The following is a 26,859-nucleotide window of genomic DNA, read 5'->3' as shown; positions in this document are numbered from 1 at the left end:
CCTGGGAGACCTGGGGAGAGTTCGCCCCTGAGTGCGGGGGCCCTAGGAACATGCCCCAGCCACTGGGTGGTTCCAGGCCAGCCGCCTCACATGCTAAGCACTGGGGGCTGTGGCTGGAATGTGTGGAGAGGCAGCTGCCACGTGAATCATTACACCTCATCAGGCTGAGCCTGGGACTTCCAGACTCAAACCAGCTCAGACTGGGCTCTGGCAGAAGGGCAGCCTCCAACTAGGATCTCCGGGCCCTGAGGTGAGGTTCCAGGATCTTGCATGGTCTCTTCCTCACCATCTGTCCACGTCCTCACCCTTTTAGCGTCCAGGTCCAGCACTGGTTCTGCTACAGCTCATTCTGCAGAACCACAGAGAGAGGTCATCCTGTCTACAATCCCCTGCCTCTGTGACCTCTAACTACATAAGCAGGCCCTGAGCCTGGGGGGAACCGGGGTAGTGGGGCAGCCAGTCAGGGCTTCCTGGCTGGTTAAACACCAGGAGCCCATGTTCCAGTAAGTAAAGAGTCTGATAGAGAGAGGGTGGCTATGGGTCTGCAGGGATCAGGACAAGGGCTTGGTGGACAAGGGTCCCCATCTCTCCTAGCTGGGGGACACCGGGTGCTCAGTGCTTGGAGGGGAAGCCTTCTCAGCCTCAGTTTTCCTGCTTGTGACCTGGGTTTGAACTACCCTCATCCACCATTTGATTGCTCCAGGCGCCCAAAACTTGAATGAAGTCACTCATAGGGGCTGTGCTCATACCTCGTGGTGGCCTGAAATTTCTGGGATGTGGAAAAGGCTGGAAGGGGCAGGCAGGGACACAGGAACAGAGAGAAGGAGAGCTAATCAGAGAAAGTCTTGGCAGGGCAAGGAGAGGACCACTAAGGTACACACACACCTGAGGGACTGAACGGGCACGGGCGCCTGGCAGGCAAGCCCATGGACAGTGGCGGGGAGGGCCCAGCCCAGGGCACCTGAACACTGGTACACTTGGACCTGCCTCTGCTTCCTGACCAGGGGTCTGGGACAAAGTCCTAGGCTGGTGCAGGGTTTGGTAAAAAATAATTAATTTTTCTCTTCAAGTGAAAGCTCTGACTCAGGCCTTTTCCTGTCCCGAACAGCAACATCCTTGCTTAGGCCTGAACCACAGAAGCTGCTCAGGGCTATCCACAGCCTCCCCATGGCCAATTTGAGTCTACTCTGTGGCTCTAGGCCCCATTTGGAACGTCCTGTGGGCTCCAGGTGAGTGGGGTTCCGGGGAGCCCTGAGACCTGAGTGTAGCTGGAAGGGGTGAGGCTGGGGCACCCAGTTGGGTTAGTGTGTGTGTACCTGTGCCTGTAGGGCAGACAACGTATGCCCACTAGGAGATATCTATAGGTCTGGTGCTACCGCAGCAGGGGCCTGTGACCATGTGATCAGAAGGGACAGGAATCCCACACTCCCAGCCGCCTGTCCCGGGAGTGCTCCCTGCCTGGGACAGGGCAGTCTGGCCCCCTGTGTCCCAGCTTCCCGCCATTCACCTTCCTGAGAAGTGAGAAAGTCAGGCTTCCTGCTGCAAGGGGAGGGGGCTGCTTGACCAGCTGCCTGGGAACCTCCAGTGACTCATCCGGGTGGGGGGTGTTTATGAGCAGCTGAAATGGCTGTAAAAGTGGCACCTAGGTTCACTTATGGCCGGCCATCCCCTCCCCTACCAGCCCCTTGCCTTGAAAAGCTTCCAGAGGGGCTTGGGAACCTGGAAAGAGGTCTGGGATTGAGGCTTGGTGGGGGCTCAGCCTGGGGTCAGGGTTCAAGCAGGGGTTAGAGATCAGACAGGGAAAGGACTCAGCCTGGGGATAAAGCTAACTCTGGGATCAGGGCTGAGATCGGGATTCAGGCTGACTTTGGGGCTAGGGTTGAGGGAACGAAGGGTCAGGGTCCATGGGCTACTTTTACCAGATAGCTTCCAGGCTCGAGCAAGGGATTTTCTGAGGGAGTGAGGCCAGGCTGCAGGTCTCAGAGAGCCTCTGTTTTTCCTGTTTGAGTCTGGTGCCCACCCAGGCCCCAGGGTCTGTGTACCTTGGCCAGAGCCCTACTCATGGTGGCCGTGGCGGCAGCAGAGGCCTGTCAGCCTAGGGCTGCTGAACCAGAGTGCAGCCCCTGCTCCAGTTCTGAGCTCCAGTGACAGCCTTGGCTCCTCCTCCTAGGCTCCAGCCTGGGGATCAAACAGGGGAGTCCCCACAGGGACTTACTCCCACTCCCCACCCCCAACCAGAACTTTCTAAACACCATTGAAACTGACCTGAAACTGACCAGAAACTGACCCTGGGGCCCTGGGGCTTGCCTGTCAAAAAGGGTGGGCTGTGCTCTGCCAGGCACTGGGGTGCTACCAGTTAATATGTGACACCCCCACCCCCATGGTGGCACTTTAACCAGAGGCCTGGGGGTGATTTAGGGGGTCAGTGGCCCCGCCCACAGTGGTGGAATGTCCAGCAGGAGACTCTGGAGTGAGGCACATGAATTATGGCTAGGGAAACACCCTTAAGGGGCCCAGAGCCCATGATCCCTCTGTGCAGCCCTATCCACAGCCCACCCTGGTCCTCCCAAGCACAGGGTATTGTTTGTTTCTCAAGCTCAAGCTTGCTGGTGTCAGATCTGAGAAGGACTTCCTCCATCAACTCCTAGTTTCACCTCTCAGTACCTCCAATCCCTCCATGAATGTTCTTTTCCTATCATCAAGGGGTGTGGGTCATCAAATCATAAAACTTGGAATCGAATTGCTTAGAAACAGAGACATAAAGCGTCTTTGAAGAACCATGAGTGTTCTTTAGGTGCCTGCTCTGGGCACCTGAGCCTCTGTCCCTGTTCCCAAAGAGCCCACACACCATAGGAAGCAGTCCCCAAACCACAGCCACCCCTCCCCCAATAATGGAAGAGATGGAGACACAAGGAGAGAGGGATGTCCTTTACACCAGGCAAAGAAGTATGATCCTGGCTGAGGAAACTACAAAGGCAAAGGCAGAGCAGTGAACACAGAAAGAAGACCAGGAGTCTAGTCAACAGTGCCTGTTGGGGAGAGTCACCTTTGGAGGAAACTGCCTCAAACAGCAGTCTAAACACCAGGACAAGAAACTTGAGGGTAGTGGGGCATGGAGGAGAGTATGGCCATAGAAATGTATGGAGAAGACCCTTGTGGGTGCAGTCTGGGAGATGGGTGGGTTTGAGCAGGAGGAGGGGGTGGGTTGCCAGGAAAGTTGGCTGCAGTTGGACTCCAGTGGCCTTAGGGCTTGGGCTTGGGCACTCATTCACTTTGAAGAGAGGGGTCATCCCTGAGACAGGGGGCCGGTTTGAGGGCTCTGAGGAGCTCAATTTCCACAGGCTGAGCCTGGGGAGCCCCCAGAGTCCATGGGTCTCTCAGAAACCCAGAGAGATACCCACCCTCGGAGGCACTGAAACAGTAAAGTTAAAAGTGCCCTTTGAATCAGCTGGTCAGCTCCCCATTTTACAGATGAGGAAACTGAGGCTCAGACAGCAGGGAGAGTCGTCGTGTCCAGGATACACAATTGGTAAGTGGGTGAGCTGGGGTTGCCACTTAGCCCGGAAATTTCCTACGGCCCTGACAGTCGCATTAGCTTCCTCCTGACCATCCTTAAAGCCCTTTGCTCCAGGCATCCCCAGGCCCTCCCTGCACCTCAGCTTCCCCACCTGATACTTAGAGGTCGTAGGCTTGGGGTCCGAGGTCCCCTCCTCTGAGCACTCCTGCATCCCCTACTGGGCGGGAGCACATAAGCCCCGCCCCCATCTGGCCTCTGCCCCCAAAGTCTCCTCCCGCCCTTTTCCCAAGTTGAGGGTCCCCAGTGGGCCAGAGCCTGCCAAGAGCTTTTGGGGGTGTGAAGGAGTGGGAGAGGGAGGCGGAACCCCACGGTGGGGGTCCCGGCCGAGACCTTGGTCTTGCGGCCCCTAGCCGCCCGGGGTGGAGTCAGGGGCGGAGCTAGAGAGGCCGGGCCGGCGTCTGGATGGGTAGAGACTCGGAGAGACCCGGACCCGGCAGAGACTGGGGAGGGAGAGAGAGGGACGTGAGCCCAGAGACGCGGGCAGGGACGGGGGCGGGTCTGGGGCACAGCAGACCGACCCACTCGGGAGATTCCTGAGGCTGGGGGTCCAGGCGAGGGCGGGGCGGGCAGGAGGGCGGTGGCGGAGCCAGGCTCTGGGGCTGGCGGCAGAGCAGCCTCCCCGGGGATCCCGGTCCAGCCTGAGCGGGAGTCCCGCGGGCAGACAGACAGCGCTGCGGCCGGGGGCGCGCGGGGTACCTCCAGTGAAGAGGGCCTGCTTCGCGGCTGAGGGCCCCTATTCACCGACCGGGGCCGGACGATCAGAAAAAATAACGTCTGTGCCTTCCCGGAGAGGAAAATGAAGCGGCGGGAGCGGCTCGGGCCACGTTCCCGGGCCCCGATGTCAGAGCTCCCCGGGTCCCGTCCCCTCCACACTCACATCCCGCCGCTGTGCGACCCCCGGCCGCGGCCTCTAGAGAAATGTCCCGGGGCACGGGGCGGCGGGCTCCGCTCTGCCGCTCCACACACCAGAGTCGGAGAAGACGGAGGGGGGGCGGGGGCGGGAGAGGCCCAGGGAGGGCGCAGGGGAGGGAAGAGGCGCCCGGGCCGTGGGGGGGAGGGGGAGCGGCAGACGCCGAGGCGAGGGACGCGCGCGGCGGGCGGCGGCTCCGAGAGGCGGCCGGGCGGGGGGCGCTGGAGGCCAGGCCGGCCGGGGGGAATCCCAAGAGCTCCATGAAGTCTCCCCGGGGCCGCGGACGGGGCGCTGTCCTGGGGAGGCTGTCGGGGGATCCCCGACACCCATGGCTAGGCGGGGGCCGCGGCGGCGCGCTCGGAGTAAGTCGGGGTTGGGGGCCAGCGGCGAGGGGAGCGGGCTGGAGTTGGGTAGGGTGACTCCGGGCCTGACCGGGGCGGCGGGCTGGTTTGTCTCGGTGTCAGTCAGCGGCGCCTCTTCGGAGCCCCTTGGAGCCGCCAGCCCCGCGCCGCTCGGCTTCATGGCTTTTTTGGAAACTTGCAAATGTTTTCGTAGAGAGAAAAGGGGGAGGGGAGGGAGGGACCGAGGGAGTGACCGAAACGGAGCTCGGGGCTGCTGGAAGAACGGAGGCCAAGGCCGGGGGAGCTAGAGACGGACTGACAGACAGGCAGAGAGACCGGGCGTCCCGGCCGCAGGCGCGCTCTAGCGGCGCGGGCGCAGGCGGGGCTCCGGACGAGGATGGGGAGGGAGTGCCGGAGGCGGCCGCGGACGGGATGAGGATCAGAGGGGGCCGAGGGGCAAGGAGCTGGCGGCCCGATCGCCGAAGGGCTCAGTGTCTTTGCAAAGTTGGGATCGAGTACCCAAGCTGCACGCCCGGAGCTGCGCAAAACGCGTCCCCCCACCCCGCCCCCTACTTGCGCTAGCCGCGGAGCTAAAAATAACAGCCCGTTCGCCCCCTGCAGACCGCGACCCCAACCCCTCCCCCGACCCCTCCCCCACTGGGCGTGGGGCAAAGCCACAGCTCCCAGTTCCCCAAAAGAAAAAAAAAAGAAAAGAAAAGAAAAGGCGGCGCGGGGGGAGAGGGGGGCGGGGGGCGGGCCGGGGGCGGGGGGCCCGGCCATATGGATGTGATTTCTCCTCTCCGAGGCAGACGGGCAGCTCCGCAGCTCTCGGCGCCCGCCCGCCGCCCGCCCGGCCCCCGGCTGCCTCCCTTCCTCCCTCCCTCTCTCTCCTTTGCGCTCGCTCCCTAGCCCTCAGCGCATGGGCCCCGCGCCGGGCCCCGGGGCCTCGGGCCGCCGGGCCTCCGGGGTCCCCTAGGCCCTGGCGTGGGCGGGGCAGCCCGGCCTGACGCAGCTCTGTACCCCACCACCACCACCACCAGGGCCGGCGGCGGCGGCTGCCCCGAGGGACGGGGCCCTAGGCGGTGGCGATGGGGGCCTCCCGGATCGCGCCCGGCCTGGCGCTCCTGCTGTGCTGCCCAGTGCTCAGCTCCGCATACGTGCTGGTAAGTCCCCCGCTCGCAGTCCAGGACAGGCTTCGGGCTTGCTCTGGGGTCCCTGGGCGGGGGCTGGGGGTCGGGGGAAGGTGTCCAGGGCTCAGAGGCTTGAGTTCCCCCAGTAACCTGAACTTTGGGTGGGCGTCCCCTTTGGCCCGGGATCCTCGGTGCCTGCTGTCTCTGGGGTGTCTGGACTCTGGGTTCCAGATGCCTAAGATTTCCCTATTTATGAAGACTGGGTTGGGGTCCCAGGTCTGGAAATCTGTGGTTAGGGTTCTCCTATCTTCTGCTTCTTTGAGCATCACTGCTCTGTGTCTCCCTGGAAGATGACAGTGTGATCTAGCAGAAGATTAGGCTTTGGCCCTGATGTAGGGCCACACAGATTTGCTCTGGGGTCCTCTGTTTTCTGCAAGTTTTGTTTGCAATCTGACACACAGGGCTGTGGGGCTGAGGTCAGGGGGTAGGATTTAAGGACCCCTCAAGCTCTCACCTTCGCATGCACACACACATGCGTGCACTCATGCCCAGCTTCACCCAGACTGGAAGATGTCTGCCCAGGGAGGTGGGTATGGTGTGGCATGGAGGAGGGATGGAGCTCCCCTGAAGGAGACTGACCTCACAGAACACTCTCACAGGAGGAACATGCTCCGGTGAGTGAGGAGACCCACATTGGTACCCTCCTGAGAGCAGAGGCCCAGAGGGGACCAGAGAGAGAAGAAGCGACAGATAAGGTTAGAGAGAGAGAAGAGAGAGACAGAGACAAAGAAGATGGGGGTGAGAGCTCCCCAGAGCAGGAGGAGTAGATAGACCAAGAATAGCAAAGAAAAATAGGGAGAGACTGGCGGAGGCCAAGAGCTGGAGACAAAGAGCCAAGTGCCCTCCTCAGACTGGGCCAGGGTCTGGGGACCATTTCCTGGGGAGTCAGTCAGATCCCACAGCAGCCCTGTCCTGGGGGATCAGCCATTGCTGAGGAGACTGCCTGTGTCTGACTTCAAGGCCCCCGCTGCCTCCCCCTCACCTCCCAGGTGCGGCTATTTGCCATCTAGAGACACAGGCGGGCAGCCTTCCCCTGACCAGCTCCCTATCCAGGCGGAGCCCCAGGCGGGAAGGCAGGAGCTCTTGGATTCCTCCAGCTCTGCCAATGCCTGTGTAACCTTGGGCTATCCTTCTCCGCGCCTCAGTTTCCTATCTGTAAAAAGACACCAAGAAAGAAACATTTGCCTAAGAATCCCTTGATCTGAGGCTCTCCTCTCCTCTGCTGGCCTCAGTACACCCCATTCACTGTTGTCCATGCCCACACAGCATGGCACCCCAAAGCCAGAGACATCGCCCCATACAAGGATTTGTTGATAAGGAAACTGAGGTTCAGAGACGATCAGCACCCTGTGCAGGGATGCTCAAAACACTGGTGAATGCCAGGGCCCAGAGCCATTTCCCCAGCCTCCCCTCGGGCCAGGCTCACCTTTCCCAGGGCCCCTTCCAGGGTGTGTGAGCATAGCCACTGTGCAGAGCCAGCCAGTGTGGTCTGTGTGCACACATGTGTACAAGTGACTGTAGAAGAATAGACAGGGTGATGGGCGTGGGTGACCTGTGTGTCCGAGCAGGGCTCTGTGGGACTCAGCATGGTATTCTCTGGGTCTGCGTAAGTGCGAGTGTCTGAGACCTTGCGTGAGCTCACGTGTGTCTGAGGCTGTGGTCTGCACATGACTTGTAGAAGCATGGTTATGCATGTGTGTGTATATTTGTGGTCACATGTGCATCCAGGTCTATTGCTTTCTTGTTTTTATTTAATAAATGCTTCTATAATGCTGTCTGCTTGCCAGAAACTGTTCTAAGCACTTTACAATATTAGCTAGTTTAATCTTTCCAACAACCCTCTGAGAAAGGTTCTGTTATTGTCCCCTTTAACTGACCTTCACACAACCGATATGACCATTATTTGTTGTATGTCAACCAGTGCCAAGCCCTGTGCCTCTATGAGGGACCCACACTGACTTCCAGGCAAGCTGAGGCACATGCAGAGAATTTGCCCAGCTTAGCCCTGGCCCAAGGCTGAGGGTAGGAAAGGAGGAGGGATGCCAGGGCTGGGTGTGCCCTGGGACCTTGTTGGGACATCTATGGCTGGACACTCAGGCCGTGAGTGCAATGAACCTTCCGTGGCTCCGGGGATAGAGGATATGGCCTGAGGGTCACCCAACACCCTGTAGGCCCCCTGGCCTCAGCTGGAGCCAGCAAGAAACTGAGAGTCTGCCAGCTCCCTCTCCTAAACCCAGGGGATACTGCTTCCACCCTCAGCTGATGGACCCTGTCACCAAACCTATATGCTGCCTGCCCAGCTGGCCCCAGGACCAGGCTCACATCTTCCTCCGTGAGGGACCTCATGGTTGGAGGACCAAAAAGTGTCCCACTGGGAGGACACTGGCCGTGGCCAGACTCAAATGGTCCATCTTGTGCCTTACAGAAGAGTAGCTGTGAGGTTGAGAGTCAGGTGGGGTGAAGTTTGGAGGAAGGGATGGGCCCACAGATTGTGAGTGGGAGGAAAGGGGTGGTCTTATCCTTGGGGATGCCTCATCCTAAGGACACCCTCAGCATGCACACTTGTGAAGGAGAAACTGCAGTGGGAGAGGCTGAAGGTCAGCGTTGTGGGGTTGGGAGGCTTAGAGTGTAGAGACATGACCTCAGGGTCAGACTCAGGAGAGACTGTGGTAGGTGGGACCCAGGGAACCATTCTCAGCAGGCTCCAAGGGCAGCTCAGCCAAGGGGCTCACTTTTAAAGACAGGAAGGAACCAACACGTATTGAACAGTGGCCGTCCCCAGAATCTGACCTAGAAATGGTCACAAATATTTTCTCATTCCATCTGTTCATCCACCCATTTTATGGGAAAGGGCCCTGAGGGTCATACAGTGAGTCTGTGGCAGAGGTGGCATTTGAACCCAAGTCTTCAGACTCCTGCACTGAGCTTCTTCCTCCAAAGCAGGGTGAGGGCTTGTGCTGGCAGGAGATCCCTATGTCCCACTCAGGTTTTCTTTTTCTTCCTTTTCTCTCTCTTTTTTTTTAAAGTAGAATCCTTTGATTATTTTACTTTTATTTTCTTATTTTAATGTCATAACTAATACTTGAATATGTTCTTTCTTATAAAAGAGACAAGTAATACAGATTAAACAGAAGTTATCCTTGATTACTCCCAAACCCATTCCCTATTCTAGAGAAAACAATTTTAAACAGTGTGGGTGGGGGATGTCCTCCCAGATCTTTTTCTGTATATTTCCAAACAGGTACCTTTTTGTGTGCATATAAAGTAGATAGTTTTATTCTGTCATTTGCTGTCTGTTTGTTTTTATAAATTTATTTATTTTATTTATTTATTATCTTTGGCTGCATTGGGTACGTTGCTGTGCATGGGCTCAGTAGTTGTGGCCCGCAGGATCTAGAGCACAGGCTCAGTAGTTGTGGTGCATGGGCTTAGGTGCTCCGTGGCATGTGGGATCTTCCCGGACCAGGGCTCGAACCCATGTCCCCTGCATTGGCAGGCGGATTCCTAACCACTGTGCTACCAGGGAAGCCCCTCTATTTGTTTTTTAGTAAATGATAGCAGTTTGTAGATAGGGCTCTGCCATATGCATTTTTCTACTTAAAGGTGTGTCTTGGAGATCTTCATGTCAGTAAATATAAATCTTTTTAAATGCTGCATAGTGTTCCAAAACCTGAGATTCATTAAGCAGTCCCTAGGAATGTACATTTAGATAGTTTCATGTGTGTTTGTATGAGTGTGTGTGTGTGTGTGTGTGTGTGTGTGTGTGTGTGTGTGTATGAGAGAGAGAGAGAGATTCCAGATGGTGGCAGGGAAACTCCTTGAAGTGCCTTCTCATGTCCTTGTGTGACCATTTCCCTGTAGGATATTTCTAGATTCTGTCATTGCTGGGTCTGAGAACATGCATATTTTTTATTTTAATAGATATGGCCAAACTGCCCTCTAAAAAGCCTGTGTGGGTTTATACTCAACACTAGGAATGACGGAGGAGGTCTCTTCCCCACACCCTCTGTCTCATAGGGTAGCCTGAATTTTCTTTTCCTCACCTTTGCCATGGTGTCTCTTGCCATTTTAATTTGCCAATTACCAGTGAGCTTTTGGACTTTCACATTGGCTTATTGTCCATCTTCTAAGAGCTTGCTCAGAGCCATTACCCATCTTTCTATGGGTTATTTGTCTTTTTCGTATTGATTCGTTGAAGCTTTTTATATCACCTGACCTTAAGCACCTCCACCCTCCACCCCCAGCTCTCAGAGCTGCCTGTGGACAGAGCAGGAGGAGGGGGGCCGAGCCCTCCCGGGAACTTGGGTTTTCTTCGGAATGTTTTAATGAGGCATCAAGAGGCCTCCCCCAGATTCCTGTTGTGGGCCTTCTGGGGACACTCCCTGGTCCGGCCACCACATCAGGAAGGCAGCTCTTTCAGAGAGCCCCCAGGAAAAAGAAAGGGTGGAGTGGGGGGTTTGCAGATGGCTGAAATTGTCTGCAAAATACAGTGTGACTGGGAGAGGGTGCAAAGTTTTGCTCAGATTCTCAAAGACATCAGAAACCTCCAAACCTTTCAGAACCCCAACTCTGGGACCTGCCTTGTGCAGAGGTAAGACCTGGTAGGATTCTGTTCTGCTGACCAGGTTGGGACCTGCCTTGTGCAGAGGTGAGACCTGGTAGGATTCTGTTCTGCTGACCAGGTTATGGTTAGGTTAGGTCATACCATCCTTCTGGGCCTTGGTCCCCAAGCCCAGGTAGAGGCCACTTATGAAGATCCACAGGGTCCTAGCAGCCAACTCTGCCATCCCAGGCTCTATCCCACTGTCTGCCCTGAAGGCCTCCACGCTGGCCAGGATGAGAGGCGTCACAGTGCCTCCCCCCAGCCCCTCCCAGCCCCGAACACAGGCAGCCTGTTCAGGAAGGCCAGGCGAAGGGGAGGAAAAGTCAGCACTTGTCAGCCGTGGCATGGTGGGCCAGGAGCGTCCCCGGCAGGGAACCCGTCCCAGCCTGCTCAGGCCAGCCAGCCAGACAGAAGGCAGCAAGGGCAGGGAGCAGTCCCTAGCCAGCTGGCATGGGAGACATCGAGGGGTGCCAGCACAGGTCCCAGTAGTGGAACCTGGAGAAGAGGGGCAGGAAGGCCAGGAGGTCACGAGGGGGTCTCCTGTTAGCCAAGGTTTTCTCCTTCTGGCTTTTCTGAAGGTACAAACTCTCCTTCCTCCTAATACGAGGGTGCAACTATCCTCTGCCCAGTTAGAGCTGAGCACAAGCTGCCGTCACCAACGCCATCACCATCTGATCACCTCTACGTCTACCTCCATTCCTGAATTACCTTTGTGGAAGCTGCCTTAGGTGCTCTGCAAAGAGGCTCTTGCTTGACACAGTGAAAGATAAAATCCAGAAGAACTCTGTGGAAAACTGGTATCGAGGCTGGCACTAGAGGATCCATGTGGCGGGGTACTTCCTTCCTCCTTTCTTTCCCTTCCTCTGGGGTTGCTGCTTCAGTATCAAGCAGACCTTAGCTCCATTCCTGGCCCTCTTCCTTCTAACTGTACTCTCGCCTCAGTGGCCTCATTTGTAAGATGGAGATGTTGAAGGAGATGTGGTTAAAGCTCCAGGAGCAATGGCTGGTGCCAACATGTAGAGGGGCTCTCATGGGGTGGGAGACACTGGTCACATCCAGGGATGAATGTTGGTAGATCTGCTTTCTCTAGAGGTGAGCAAGAAGCCAGCAGCTGCCTTCCCCCGGGGGAGCAGGCCGACCCCAGTCAGAGCGATGGATGAGATGACCCAGGAGGGCATCCTGAGGCTAACACCAAGCAGTAGAAGGAGCCTCTTTCCCAGAGACAGAGGTGTCAGCAGCTGAAGAAGGACCCCTTGTATTTCCTCCTTTGTTTTGCCCGGAGGAGGAAAATGTAGGCATGTCTGGGATCACAGACAGCAAGTGTGTGGAATTTGGCAGTTAGGAGAGGAACTGAGCGGGGTGGCCCTCATTTGGTCAGTGGCACGAAACTGACTCTCCACCACCACTGTCACCATCACACCTCCATCACCATCACTAGCCTTGACATTGCCCCACTCACTGTCTTCACCTCTACCCCCACTGCCACCATCACTGCCATCTGCAGCTCCAACACCATTCTCAGTGGGGTCTCCCTGGGAGCTGAGTTAGAAGGAGCTGCTTGCTCCGGGGCGGGAGGGGTACTGAGCAGCAAATGGCTTTTCTCTTCCTTTGAGCTTCTGAACTCAGGAAATGAGAAACACATCCGGGCTTCTTGACCACACATTACTTTCTCCCTGAGACAGCAGCTTCTATGTTTGTAGATAACACACTGGCTTCCAGCCCCCATCTGCACCCTGCCTGTGGCCCCACAAATACCAGCCCCAGGCTCCCAGGCCACTTCTCTCCCTGCATATTCACAAACTGCAGATCAGGCACGTGTGTGCACACAGGAAGGTTCCATGCTGGAGGGTTGAACGTGGGGAGAGTGCTACAGCCAAGCCCTACAATGGTTAGGTCAGGGGAAGTCAGCCCTAACCCAAGACCGTAGGAGGGGTGTGGGAGGAAGAGGGGTTTGGGACACCTGGCACCAGGGCTAGGTGACCCTATCAGTGGTGGGTATGGACTAACTGACCCTTGGCCATGACCCAGCTCCAGGTCCCTCAGTCCTCATCCGTGAGACCTGAGATGCACAGACTCTCTGGATCTAAAATGATACAAGTCTGAGTCCTCCTTACCAGGAGCTAGGCCAGGAAGAACCGAACTCTGCAGGGGGAAAGGGGCTGGTCGGGGAGGGCGCAGCGGATGGAGTGGCCAGGCCAGGAGGAGAATCAGAGCTATCAGCATTTTCTGCATCGCTCCATTAGAAGAGACCTCACTCAGGGCAGAGGCAGAGGAGGGGCCCTCCTGCCCCTTAAGCCCGAGTATGGGGGTCTGGCAGTGACCCTGAATCTTAGTGTGAGTCCAGGGTGGATTCAGAAATGCAGGGAGTCATTGGGGTGTCCTTTCACCCCAAAAGCTTGCCAGGCACACCTCACCTGCAGGCCCTCCTCTACTCCTTGCTCCCAATCCTCTTTGGAGTCCCACCACCTACCCGCTCCTCACTGTGGCCCCCTGGTCTCAGTCATCTACTCAGACAGTCTCCTCCTGCCTCTCTGGGTCCTGAGCCTGGGGGCACCCATGGTGCCTGGCAGCACGGTGGCCCATAGCCGGAGGTGGGGAGCCATGACTTGGTGCTGCTGCTGACCCAGTGGTGATAATAGCAACCAGCTTTTTGTGGGCCCCACCCCTGCCCAAGCTTTTCATACAGGACCTCATTTAACCCTCACAACAGCCCTATTATTATCCTGATTTTACATGTGGGAGACTGAGGCACAAGGGTTAAACAGCTTTGCCAAAGATACAAAGCCAGTCAGTGGTGGAGACAGGATTCAAGTTCCGGTGCTGGTGGCAGAATCTCCTTAGATGAGGAGAGGGTGCAGCTGGAGGGAGAGGTGATGGACGAATTCCAGGCAGGGGAGCTGTACTCTAAAGCAAGTGGGGATGCTCTTGGTGTAGAGCTGCCCTCCACTCCTTGGGAAAGTGCTCTCTTGACTCCTTGGCTTGAATTCTTCTTGCTGCAGTGGCAGTTCTGCCATGATTGGGTGACAGAGAAATGGGTCGTACAGTCCAGGGAGGCCAGAGGTGGTGCCACTGTCCCTGTGGGTGAAGGAATCTGGGGGCTATCTGGTGCCTGAAGCACATACCTTCCCCTCTCCTGGGCATTCCCAGATCCACCAGGAAATGAGACTCCAGAAAAGAGGCTGTGCCTCCTCTTGGCCATAGAGTGCAGCAGTAGCAGTAGGTGGCGGCTGAGCAGATGCCTTGGGCCTTTGAGAGGGTGTGTGGGTCAGTTCCTGGTCGTCACCCAGCTGCACACCTGTTTGTCAGTCTGCCAAATGGGCAGTTTTCAACCCATGGCTGCCTGCCTTTAGTCTAGAGGCCATCAGCCGTAGCCCTCAGTGGGTCACATCAGTGGGCTAGTCTGTCTATCGGGAGGGCTGGTGTGCCAGACTTTGGGGACTGGTGGAGGCCTGTCAGCCACTCAGGAGCTTTTCCTCAGCTGGAAAAAATCTGGTGATTATCTGTTCATCTTGAAAGAGATGAAGGTGGGCAGAACGAGAAGGGGCGGTGGGGAAGGGGGCATGCTGAGGGAGTAAGGGTAAGACGGTAGGAAAGGTGGTACTGACAGTGGTTATGGGGCTGGTGGCAGTGATGGTGCCGATGTTGCCTTTGGTGGTAATGGTGCTGGTGGGGACGGTGATGGCAACGCTGGTGGTAATACTGGAGGTGGTGGTGATGGTCACGGTGGTAATTGTGCTGGTGGAAACAGCACTGGTGGTGGTGATGGTAATGATGTTCTACCAGTTGTGATGGTGATGATGGTGGGTATACCGATGGTAGTAGTAGTTAGTGCTCATGGTGGTAATGGTGCCGCTGCCGCTGCTGGTGGTATCGGTGGTATTGGCGGTGGGCGGCATGGTTGTGTTGGTGGTGGTGGTCGTGGTGGTGATGGTGGTGGTGGTTACTGACAGAGGTACTAGTTGCAGTAATCGAAATGGAGGTGAAAGGGTGCTGTAGTGGGGGTGGGATGGGCAGGGCAGCTACGCAGGGATCAGACCCCTCAGCAGCTTGGATCCCCAATGCCAGAGGCACAAAGAGAACTTCAGGTTAGTCTTGGAGCCCCCTGGATTAGGGAAAGCCCGAGTTGTCCTCCCTCAAGCCCCATCTCCCCAGGGCTACTTCTGCCCCAGCCTGCTCAGCCTTAGCTGTGGGTGGGGGGGAAGTTAAAGGACCTGTAGGGGCCAGCAGCAAGCACGTGGGAATCTCTCCAGCCCTTCCTGGGCATTGGGTCCAGCTGAGATCTCAGGGTCCAACTCAGACGCCAGTGATCCGCGAAAGCACAGACACCCACAGACATGCAGGCTAATGAGCAACCGTATCACACACTCGCAGACACACACACGGGGACCCTTGCCCAAAAACACAGGTACACATGCATGTTCACAGACACCTCAGGCTCACGTCCCAAATGTGTATGCTGGACAATCCCCACGTGAGAATATACAGAGACAGGGACACACACGACTGCACACACGAGCCAGACAGCGTTGTGCGCGGCCACTCAAGGCTGTGCCGCCACTCACACGCACACACGCAAAGACGCGCACGCGCCTCTGCTAAGTGAAACCAGCAGAACCCAAGCCCAGCCGAGCCAACTGGAGACTCCTTGGCCCTAGAAGCCCTTACTGCTGCCACCGAGAGACTCGGTCAATTAACTTCTCCCTGCAGCGGGCTCCCTGACCCTCCCGGCAGGCCGCCCACCCCCGCATGCTGGGGCCCGCCCCTTCCCCCCACCTCCACCTCCCTCCCCTGCCTCCTCTGGGCTCTCCCACCCTCCAAAGCTCCGCTCAGACTGAAGGGACCCGGCCCTGACAGGGGATGTCTGAGGGGATGCAGCTCTGCCTGTTGAAGGTCTAACGGAACCAGGCTCTGTCCTGGGGGTCTGCAGGGACATGGCCCTGACTTGGGTGTCAAGGTGGGGTCTGAGGGGATGCATTAACCTCTTGTGGGTCCCACTCATGGGAGTGGCTGGGCTTGGGCACACTGAGTTGTTCCCGGGGCAGGATGCTGCCTTTACCCTCTGATTTCCTTCCAACCCTAAGTCAGGGAAACAAGAGGCTCAGACTGAGTCCCATCTCACCCCCAACTCCATGATGTTCCTGCTCCCTTCCTTAAAATGATGCCAGTGAATCCTCGTGGGTGGCAGCCAATACCCAGGGTGTACGTGCCGGAAGGAAAGAAAGGAAGGACATTCCAGGCAGAGGGAACAGCAGGAGCAAAGGCCTGTCCACATCATCAGAACACAGGGTCTACTTGGATGCAGGGAAACTTCCAGATAAGCAATGGATGTGGGTGACTCCCACCCACAGCCTGCACAGGAGTGCCCCGCCCAACCCAGACCACTTGCCAGCAATTTCTCCATCCTCTCCCTCTTGGGACCTCAAGGGTGGGAGGAGCTGAGGCACTCTCCATTCACGGGGAAAGCACTGACTGGGGAGAGGGCCAGGATGGAAATTGGTGACTCCCAAGGTCCCGAGGGCACTAGGACTTGAAGGAATCCAGGCTCCGTTTGTTTCCCCAGAGTTCACCACCCCTTATCCACCCCCTCTTCACCCAGGTCCCCAGTAGACAGCCAGGATCCTGTGAGGATCCACCCTGGGACATTCCATCCCTTTCCCACGTACCCCTGGGGAACAGACTGGACAGAGAATATCAGTGGCTGCAGCCTATGGGGTTACTATCGGGCAAGCAGGGGACAGCACCCCTCCGCCTTTTTTCCCTATGGTGGGGCAGGCCCTTCCCCTTGAAGCCGAGGCTTCCCATCTGTACAATGGAGCTACATAAGGCAGATTTCCCGCATTCTTTGGAAAGGGGGGGAATCCCTCAAGGAGGTTGGGATAGTTGTGGAGTCTGCCGCTCTGCTGGGAAGTCCTGCCTGCAATCTGACCTTCGGCTTGGTAGGTGGATGCAGATGACGTCATGACCAAAGAGGAGCAGATCTTCTTGCTGCACCGTGCCCAGGCCCAATGTGAGAAGCGGCTCAAAGAAGTCCTGCAGAGGCCAGGTGGGGGCGGGGCCAAAGGAGGAGGGTCTGGGGGCAAGGTCAGGAGACAGAGGGGCCAGAGGAAGGTGGGAGTCCATGATGCAGAACCAAGTGGCACCAAGGGAGGGTAGGTCCAGGTAAAGTGGGCCAGGCCAAAGTGAGGACCAAAAATGGGGTGAGTCAGGTGAGATTAAAGTCAGCAGGCTCAGAGATGCACTGAGCCTCCCCTCCCAGGGTGGGGATAGGAGGTTATGGAGGCAACTACTGTCTGAATTACCTCAAACTGGCTTAGATCTAGTGAGCCACGCCACTATCAGGAGCACTGACTAGGGCTCCAGACCCCGCTGGAGTGGGCTGGGACAGCTTCCTGCAGGAGGAGGAGGTATCCAGTGCAGGTGCAGAAGGAAGAATAGGTCTTTGAAAAAGGCCCCCCGGGCAAAGGGCAAGGCAGAGGTGTCCAGGGTCAGGAGAATGGGGCTGGAAGGGGAGGAGAATAGAGGGATACGGATGGGTTTCTATGTCATTCACAGCCACTGTCCAGTAAAGGGTTCTTGATGGGGTAGGAAGGCTTCCTTCTACCAACACAGCATCTCCATGGGACCCCTGCCACGGTGAAGCTGGGAGGGGCACTCACCTGACCTCACAGCTCCTGCCCCAGTCTCAAGCTGGTCTCTTCCTTGAGTCCATTTCCTGGAAGCGGAAATGGAGCTTCATTAGCAAACATCCAGGCCTCTGACTTCTGTCTGATTAATCTCCTCAACCTGGAAGAGGCCCAGACCCCACCTGACTGGCAGGCAAGAACAGCTTCCTCCCCTGAGCTGGCCCTCAGACTGCAGGGAGAGGATGCTGTTGCACACCCGGGAGGCAAGCACACAATGACATACCCTGGAGCCCCCAGACTTCGCTTCCTTTCACAGGGACTCACATGGGCTCTGCAGTCACAGCCCTGCCCACACTGGCCTCACCAGTGGCTCCCTGGTCCCGTGCCCCAGTCACATCAGGGTCCGGGTGGTCCTGAACCCAGCCGTCTTTCTGGTTGTGGAAGCATGGAGGCACCTCCCTCTGTCCTCTCTTTGTCCACGATGGAGGCCTTCCCTTCCCACTCTACCTCATCCTGCTACCCCCACCCTACTGATGCCCCAGGGTGCAGGCAGGAAAACGCGCACGGCCATTCTATCCCAGCCCAGGGTGTCTGCACTCAGCTTCTCATTGTTGCCACAAACCCCGACATGGGAGGGCCAGGGGGCCTTGGCTTGGGCTGTAGCTGAAGGTTAGATAATGAGGAAGACTTTCAGCAAGGAAGAGAGACCTCAGGCATCTCTCCAGTGGAGGGAAAGGCCAGGCCCCATCTCAGATGGAGAGTCTCCAGGGTCCCCTGTGGAAGCTGTGAACCCCTTACTCGGGTATCCTAGGGCAGGGGATGGGGTAGGTGGGCTCATCTGTCTTCCCTTGACAACTGCACACTCTTGCTCTTGTCTTTCGCACCACCAGCTTCTCGACCTACACGGCGCTCTGGCCTGGCTTCATTTTCACTGTTTCACCTCTGTTGACATCACCACTACTGTCTACTTTTGCCATGCGCCCCCTGGTGGGGCCTTCGCCTCCTGCGTGGGCTTTGGCTATGACTCCTGGGTCAGACATTTCTGCCCAGATTTACCGCTCAACCCACTCACTAGTTGATCCCACACCTGAATTGTGTCCGTTACCATTTGAACCCCTTGTTTACAGTCTCCATGCCGACTGATTACTCCTGCACCTGGCAAGCACTTTACAGTTTGTAAAGCACGTCCCTACCTGTCATCAGCCTAGGTGTCAGCAGGGCAGGGGACAACCCCCATTGTACAAAGGGGGAGTCTGAGGCAGGAGGGTACCCTGGGTCTTCTGCTGCAGTGCTGTTGACAGCCATAACTGCCCTAATTTCTCCAGCTGACATAATGGAATCAGACAAAGGATGGGCATCTGCATCCACATCAGGGAAGCCCAAGAAAGAGAAGGCATCTGGGAAGCTCTACCCTGAGTCTGAGGAGGACAAGGAGGTGTCCACTGGCAGCAGGCACCGAGGTACGTCTGTGCTTCCATGCATCCATCTGAGACCAACTCGGACCCACTTGCCCCACTGCTCTACAGTCTTCATGTGAGCTCATGCTCCTCGGCTCTTGTAGAAGGGGAGGTGCTAGGAGGAGACTCAGCTGGGTGGGCAGAGTGTGGAGGGGGCAGGCACGCTGGATGGACTAGGGCCCCCAGGAGATGTGGGCAGAGAACTTGACCGCACACCTCAGGGGTGGACCCAGGGCTGTGGCCCCTCCCATGGAGAGAGATGACAGAGAACCCGGGAGACAGAGGGGCAGGGAGAGGCTGGGAGAGACCCAGAGACAAAGAGAGGCAGGAAGAGACAGAGAGGGGACCAGGAGGCACACACTGGGACTGGGACTCAGGGTGTCAGAGGAGGGTGCCTCAAGACACATAGTGGGGTTGGCCATAGAGACAGAGCAGGACAGAAGGACGGCTGTGAAGGGGTGGGGCCAGACAGTGGGACAAGGAGGGCAGAAGAGAAGACAGGGAGGGAGATGCGGGCTGCATTGTCCCTCAGGGAGGTAAGGAGAGACAAACGCAGAGCCCAGGCTGCAGCCACAGGGCCAGTTTGAACCGGCTGGGTGGGCAGCAGATTCCAGATGGGCCACATCTGGGAGGCTGTGGTCACCCTGTGGCTCCCCAGGGATCAGAGGGAATTGTGGGCCTGGCCAGGCGGGGCTGGGAATATGGTGCCCAGGACAGAGAGCCTTTCACCAAGCTGGGGTGGGTCTAGCCATCAAGGCAACCTTCCAGGGTGGCTGGAGAGTCCTGTGGTTGGAGCCCTGCAGGGGGAAAGAAGGGAGCTGGGAGTGGAAAGTGGAAGATTCAGAGGCTGGAGACTCTCCAAGGTCACTTAGCATCTCTGCTGTGAGGCTGGAGCCCCAAAGTGGGATGTGTCGCCTGCCTTGAATCCCACAGTTAGCACTTAGATTTGGGGGATTATATGTACCCGCACGAGTGGTCACCAGAGTCTCATAGCAGGTGCTCAGGGTGGGTCTTGGATAGTGGTGGAAGTGCATATCAATCCCAATTTCCCAATGAAGAAACTGAAGTGCAAAGAGGGTAGACACCTGCATGAGGTGGGCAGCTCTTCAGGAGTCCAGCTGGCACTGGAAACTAGACCTTCTTCCTCTAGTCCATGGTCCCTGGGCAAGGAGCACATAGGAAACATTCTCTGCTGAGGGACAGTTAGTCTGGGAACTTGCTCTTCTTTAGGGACACCTGGAAGGTGGGACCAAGAACAGAGAGAAAAGAGAGAGGCCTGGCTAGGGGCTGAGCACCAGAGGAGGACAGGGCCCTGGGCTGTATGACCTTGGTAAATCACTCACCTCTCTTGGCCTCTGCCAGCCAATCTAGAAAATAGGACCATTACCAGCACCTGCATAGAGGGTCTGTAGGGAATTCTATGAGGCCAGGTGTGTGCAGGGCACAGTAGGGAGTAAGGGCTCAATACATTCTCTCCAGAATGCTCCAGGCCTGAGTTCTCCAGTCTTGGGGCACACCTATCCCTGAGGGAGCCAGAGACCACAGGTGTGTTTATTCCTCTGGGTCATTAACCATGGATCTGACTGATGTCCCCCACCTATTCTGTCTACCTCTGTGGTCACAGGGCGCCCCTGCCTGCCAGAGTGGGACCACATCCTGTGCTGGCCGCTAGGGGCACCAGGTGAGGTGGTGGCCATGCCCTGTCCTGACTACATTTATGACTTCAATCATAAAGGTAAGGTAGGCTGGAGTAGGGTGGGGACCACAGGGATGTCAGGACTTGGAGCTCAGGGCTTCAGTGGTTCCAGACCTCTCTGCCTGCCCTGACCCTCCCACGGACCTGCAGGCCATGCCTACCGTCGCTGTGACCGTAATGGCAGCTGGGAGCTGGTGCCAGGGCACAACCGGACATGGGCCAACTACAGCGAGTGCGTCAAGTTCCTGACCAATGAGACTCGTGAACGGGTGCGAGGCTTCCCCCTCCCTAACCTGACCCGTATAAGGCCACCCCACTCCACTGTTGACCCCTGAACCTAGTCCTGACTCCTCCAGCAACCTTAAAGTGGCCTCTGACCCTTAACCTGATGCTCACCCCAGTCCCAGGGCTCTGACAGTAACTCCCCACCTGCACAGGAGGTGTTTGACCGCCTGGGCATGATCTACACCGTGGGCTACTCCGTCTCGCTGGCCTCTCTCACCGTGGCTGTCCTCATCCTGGCCTACTTTAGGTGGGCGGGGCGAGGAGTGGGGCGGGGGTCTGCGGTGGGGAGGGGACGTGGTCGGGGAGGGGCCGAGGTGGGGGGCGTGGGGCGTGGCCAAGAGCGTGATTGGACGGGGCGGAGGCATGAGGTCTCTCTTCCCCTCACTGTACCCCTGCACACCAAGCCCCGCTCCGTGCCCTCCCGCCGCGCGTCCCCGTGCCCCCACCCACGGTGTTGTCGCGCGCTCCGCAGGAGGCTGCACTGCACACGCAACTACATCCACATGCACCTGTTCCTGTCCTTCATGCTTCGTGCCGTGAGCATCTTCGTCAAGGACGCGGTGCTCTACTCCGGCGCCACGCTTGATGAGGCTGAGCGCCTCACGGAGGAAGAGCTGCGCGCCATCGCCCAGGCACCGCCGCCGCCCGCCGCCGCCGCCGGCTACGTGAGTGCCCCCTCCGGCGGCCCGCGCCCGCCCGGGGCCCCTCGCCACCAATGGCTTCGCGGGATCCCTACTCACCCTGGGGCGCCTCTGCCCTCGCCCCCGCCTGTCTCCTGCAGCCACGCGCTTCAGGCCACTCACACCCACCTCTCTGCGTCCACTGCACCTCTCAGCCCTGCTTCCAGGCCCTGTTGCCCAGAGCTTTGTGGGTGTTCCCCCTCCTCCCCGCACTTTCATCAACACTCCTGCCTCGGCCCAGGACCCCCAGTCACGCCACCTCTTCACCTTGATCCCCCACCCCCGTCGTCAGTGCCCTCCTGCCTGGGCAACATCGTCTCCACACACACCCCTCAGGCCCTGTCCTTGGTAGAGCCTGTCCCTTCCTCACCAGCTTGACCAGCACCTGGCGTATCTTACCAGCACCCCCTCCCACGGCCCAGCCCCCAGCCCAGCCCTCCCCAGATGCAGGCCCCGCTTTCTGGCTAACACCAGCTGGTCTCCTAGGTGGGCTGCCGGGTGACTGTGACCTTCTTCCTTTACTTCCTGGCTACCAACTACTACTGGATTCTGGTGGAGGGGCTGTACCTGCACAGTCTCATCTTCATGGCCTTCTTCTCAGAGAAGAAGTACCTCTGGGGCTTCACGATCTTCGGCTGGGGTACGCAGGCACGCAGGCAGTGAGGTGCAAGCAGGGTGGGACCATGGGCGGCAGGGTCAGAGAGTGCCACTGAGGGGAAGGCAACCATACAGCGTATCCTGTGCCGGATGTGAGGCAGCAGGTGGTGAGCCTTCTGTGACTGACTGCCCCCCGCCCCAAGCTCAGGGAACAGGGCTTGGCCAAGGGTTAGGGTTCACTTGGGGTTGTCTCAGCCTGGAGTTGGGGCTCACCTGGAGGCAGGTTCACCCGGGGGTGAGGCTCAGCCCAGGAGAGGGAGCGGGGGACTCTCAGGTCAAGATTCCACTCAGGATCAGAGTGGATCTTGGGTCAGAGGTCAGCCTGGGGCTGGAGTTGGAAGGCAGCTGTTTTCACCACTGTATCACCACTGCTGGGGCTGCAGTAGGGATCTGGAACCCTCCCTCCACCCTGAGCCCCACTTCTCCACCAGTCCCCACACTGCATGGAGCTGCCCATGCTTCTGCCACCCTGCCCACAGGGTCCATGGCCCAGAACTGCAGGCCCTGGCTCTAGCATCATCTAGGCTTCAGCAGCTCCTCTGCAGAATGGGTTGCTGGGGTTCTGCACTCCTCCCACCACGGGCTCGAGTTACCAATAATTGTCCATTATTGTTGGCAGCTCCAGAGCTTGGCCAGGCTCCGGGGCAGCTGGCCAGACTGCAGAGGGGTAGGCTGGGTGGCTGCAGCCCTCCCTGCGCTCAGCACCTAGAGGCCCTCGCATCAACAGCCATAGCCTCCCTGCCCTTTGGTGGACACTCTGACCTTGACCTCATCCGTGGCAAGCCCCAGAGTTGCAGGCTGATGTGGGCTCTGGGGCTAGAGGGTATCAGTGTGGGCAGGAAGCACACAGATAGGGGAACACAGAGAACTTTGTGGCACAGGAATGTCACAGCTCTTTTCCTCGCATAAACCCAGGTCATGCCCTGCCCTTCCCAAGGGTACCCTGGGCCTAGAATGAAGTGTGTGGGGGCAGAGGGTGGGGATTTGGGCTCCTTCCTAGAGGCAAAACTCACTCAGAGGTACCATGTACCATCTGAGTTGACTTGGGCCTGGGCACACTGAGATTTCCCTGTAGCCCTTTACCCAGCCTGGAACAACAGCACACCCTATCCAGCCTCATCCATGGGGCTAGGACTTTTTAAAGGGTGGCAGTGCTGGAATAGAAAACCCGTGATGATAAGCTCCCTCCCTCACAGGGAAACCCTAGCCCAGAGCAGCACCCTTTAGGGGAGGGGAGGGCAGAATGGACTGGGTGTGGATAAATTAGTGATACCTTATTCACCAAGTGCCCAGCAGGAGTGCATGTGTGGTACAAGATGCGGAACCAAGATGAGGGCAGAGGGCTGAACAGGGTCCTGAGGGCTGGAGCCCTGAGGGGAGGCTGTGTGGACAGCAGGGCAGCACACGCAAGAGTAGGGCTCTGTCACCAATTAGCCCATGTGCCCAGGGTGAGGGGGGTTAGGGACAATGGTGGGCTAAGCTGGGGGTCACCAGGGATGAGGGGAATGGGACTGGCAAGGTGGGCTGAGGAGAGAGATATCATGAACAGTCCCTCACACACTGTCTCCCTCTGTGCCCACAGGTCTGCCCGCCATCTTCGTGGCTGTGTGGGTCAGTGTGAGAGCCACCCTGGCAAACACCGGGTAGGTCCAGGTGGAGAAGTGGGCAGGAGGCTCTGACCCAGGCCAGCAACACCCCTGCTACCCTCTTTCTCTGTAGAGCATATGAGGGGCACCTCCTGTACCCTGGCCCTGAGTGGCCCAGTTTCAGGAGTTTTCAGTTCAGCTTCAAGCTGGGTACCCGCTCAGGGTCAGCGGAGGCTACTTCAAAAGGGACCTCTGAGGATGGCCTCAGGCCTGGCCATATATGACACTCCCCTGTCCTGTGCTCTTGGTGGGAGTTGGGGGATAGCTAATGTCGGAGCAGACCAGCTCTGGAGCCTCCCTGTGGGAAGGCTCAGGTTGGGAACGGCAGGGTTGGGGGGGCTGATGCCTCAACCTCCCCCAGGTGCTGGGACTTGAGCTCCGGGAACAAGAAGTGGATCATCCAGGTGCCCATCCTGGCCTCCATTGTGGTAAGCAGGGGTGGCCACGGAGCTGGGTCGGGGTATGGACCATGGGTCCCAGTGACCAGCCCCTGACAGGGACCTATAGAGGCTTCCCTGGACCCCAGGGTTGGAGCCTCAAGGCCCACGAAGCAGCTAATCCCCACCCCAGTCCACATGGGGAAAGCAAGGGCCTAAGGAGCCACCTGGAGACAGTGGCAGAGCAGAGCCTGAGCAGGGTCATGGGTCCCAGAGTCCTTGCCCCTCTCTGCTAGGGTGCGGCCTCGAGACGCAGCCCTCCCTCACTCCCACAGCTCAACTTCATCCTCTTCATCAACATTGTCCGGGTCCTCGCCACCAAGCTGCGGGAGACAAATGCTGGCCGGTGTGACACGCGGCAGCAGTACCGGTGAGCCACACCCACCATGCCCAGGCTCCTCAGAGTTCAGGGGTCATCCAACCCCAGCACCATGTACAAAAGCAGACAGAGGCTCCAAGAATGAGCCTGTCTCAAGGAAGGACTCAGCTCCTGACTCCCTGGCTGGCCCTGCCAGCAGTGATGGGATCTTGCCTGGCTTCTGGGGGCACCCCAAAGCCAGGCTGGGCCTCTTGGTGCTAGGCCCTGCACTAGAGCTGGGGTCTGGGCAGGACAAACCCAGACTTCTCCTCAGAGAGCTGGTCGCAGACAGTCTGAGAGACAGGTGGGCAGTGGGTGGCCTTGAGAAGGCGGAAGCTTGACTGAAACCTGAGGAGGGACCTTGGGATACCGAGGTAAGGCCACGGGGGAGTGGGGGAGTGCCTGCAGAGGGACCAGCAGGTGCAAAGGGCCCTGGGACACAGCGACATAACTTATAGTCCACTCTGGGACACCTCAGAATCAAGGGGCCCTGTTAACACTTTGCTGAGAAAACAAAGTGTCATTGGCTCAGGTGAACTGGGTTCCCGCACTGGCTTCCAGAGCCTCGGGCCTTTTAGTGGCTTCTGGAGCCTGGGGTTGGCAGGTCGGGGTACACGGTGCCTGTTGAGGGGGAAGTGGCTCCACCCTGACCCCCCTGCCCCGCTGGCCCAGGAAGCTGCTCAAATCCACACTGGTGCTCATGCCGCTCTTTGGCGTCCACTACATCGTCTTCATGGCCACGCCATACACCGAGGTCTCAGGGACGCTCTGGCAAGTCCAGATGCACTACGAGATGCTCTTCAACTCCTTCCAGGTGCGCAGCCCTGTCTGAGGGTGAGGGGCGGGTGGGGTTGGGGAGGCTGCTTCCACCCTCTCCAGATGCAGCTCTGGGCCTTGACCCAGTACCCTCTCTCCACAGGGATTTTTTGTCGCCATCATATACTGTTTCTGCAACGGCGAGGTAAGCGGTGGGCCACGCTGGGGCAAGGCAGGAAGGACGCAGAAGTGCCGGGGGAGGGTGGGTGGAATTCCCTGGTGGTCTGGTGGTTAGGACTCCGTGCTTCCACTGCAGGGGTCCCGGGTTCGATCCCTGGTCGGGGAACTAAGATCCCACAAGCCGCAAGGCGCAGCCAAAAATAAATTTTTTAAATTACAAAGTGAAAAAGAAGTGCCAGGGGGTTCCCGAGTCCTGTCCCTTCATTCTTCTGCCTGGTTCTTACTCTGTTCCTCCAAGAACATCCCTGAGGATGTTCTGAAGGCAGAGAGAAGTCTTTCCAGATGATTCAGGCTGAGGATGCGTTAGGATTTGTGGGCAAAGCCAAGTATCTTCCCAGCCCCACGGTTGAGTCGTCTGTCATCCGGATTGAACACTCATCCACCCTTGGGGTCATTTGAGCTTTCTAGATTCTGGGTGTGTCCATTGCCTGCAGCCAGGCGCCATGTTCTGAGAATGAGGGGATTCTTCTTGGCCTTGACATTTTCCAGTAATAGCCTGCGCCTCTTTACATTCAGTGCTGAGTGTTGCAGGGGCAGGGATGGGGGCACCGCTGGGGTTGGGGACGTGTAGCAGAGGGGTTAGGAGCACACCTGACCACCTACCCTCCTCCTGCCATCCCAGGTACAGGCTGAGATCAAGAAATCCTGGAGCCGCTGGACATTGGCACTGGACTTCAAGCGCAAGGCACGCAGCGGAAGCAGCAGCTACAGCTACGGTCCGATGGTGTCTCACACAAGTGTGACCAATGTAGGGCCCCGCACGGGACTTGGCCTGACCCTCAGCCCCCGCCTGCTGCCCGCTGCCACAGCCAACGGCCACCCCCAGCTTCCCGGCCACACCAAGCCAGGGTCCCCAGCCCTTCAGACCACACCACCTGCCGTGGCCGCTCCTAAGGACGATGGGTTCCTCAACGGCTCCTGCTCGGGGCTGGATGCGGAGGCGTCTGCACCGGAGAGGCCACCTGTCCTATTGCAGGAGGAATGGGAGACAGTCATGTGATTGGGGACCCGAGGGTTGGACCTGTGGACATAAGGGTGGACAAGCGGACCAAGAGACAGGTTGTTGGACAGTTGCCCATTCAGGACTGGGGCTGGGAGGACAAAACAGGAAAAAAAAAAAAAAAGGGTTGGACCTGTGGACATAAGGGTGGACAAGCGGACCAAGAGACAGGTTGTTGGACAGTTGCCCATTCAGGACTGGGGCTGGGAGGACAAAACAGGGAAAAAAAAAAAAAAAAAAAAAAAAAAGGAAAAGGAAGCAGCGTGTGGCTTCCTGTGGTCTGAACTGGGCACTTATTCCAGGAGGGGAGGAGCTGGGAGCCATGGGGGTGTTCTTGGTCTTACCTCAGGAGGGAGTCTAGGAACCATGGGCCAGTCCCTTGGGGGGTCGGGACCCAGCCCGG

General features: G+C 57.9%; 1 protein-coding gene and 1 long non-coding RNA gene across 2 annotated transcripts; one reads left to right on the top strand and one right to left on the bottom strand.

Moving 5' to 3' along the window:
• Nucleotides 1-4,664: 4,664 nt before the first annotated feature.
• PTH1R (parathyroid hormone 1 receptor) lies at nt 4,665-26,551 on the top strand. Its single transcript, XM_007126084.4, has 15 exons — nt 4,665-4,849; nt 5,869-5,991; nt 16,562-16,664; nt 18,570-18,704; nt 20,326-20,436; nt 20,548-20,666; nt 20,835-20,929; nt 21,155-21,347; nt 21,849-22,002; nt 23,602-23,662; nt 24,027-24,093; nt 24,378-24,472; nt 25,133-25,274; nt 25,380-25,421; nt 26,079-26,551. The coding sequence occupies exons 2-15, from the start codon at nt 5,917-5,919 to the stop codon at nt 26,454-26,456; spliced, it is 1,770 nt and encodes a 589-aa protein (XP_007126146.1). The 5' UTR covers nt 4,665-4,849; nt 5,869-5,916; the 3' UTR covers nt 26,457-26,551.
• On the bottom strand, nt 16,572-22,004 carry LOC114484175 (uncharacterized). The gene is made up of 4 exons (XR_003676764.1): nt 21,930-22,004; nt 19,787-19,937; nt 17,278-17,333; nt 16,572-16,691 (listed from the first exon to the last, which is right to left on the bottom strand). It is a non-coding gene; the product is annotated as an uncharacterized lncRNA (long non-coding RNA).
• Nucleotides 26,552-26,859: the final 308 nt, after the last annotated feature.

This window comes from Physeter macrocephalus, chromosome 18 (assembly GCF_002837175.3).
Source record: "Physeter macrocephalus isolate SW-GA chromosome 18, ASM283717v5, whole genome shotgun sequence".
Classification (NCBI taxonomy): domain Eukaryota; kingdom Metazoa; phylum Chordata; class Mammalia; order Artiodactyla; family Physeteridae; genus Physeter; species Physeter macrocephalus.
Note: the sequence above shows the minus strand (reverse complement) of the source record. Positions and strands in the feature narration are given on the sequence as shown.

Coding starts and splice junctions, on each gene's coding strand:
- PTH1R (XM_007126084.4), top strand. CDS start 5,917: ATGGGGGCCTCCCGGATCGCGCCCGGCCTGGCGCTCCTGCTGTGCTGC. Junction 18,705..20,325: donor CACTGGCAGCAGGCACCGAG/GTACGTCTGTGC, acceptor CTGTGGTCACAG/GGCGCCCCTGCCTGCCAGAG. Junction 20,437..20,547: donor TTATGACTTCAATCATAAAG/GTAAGGTAGGCT, acceptor ACGGACCTGCAG/GCCATGCCTACCGTCGCTGT.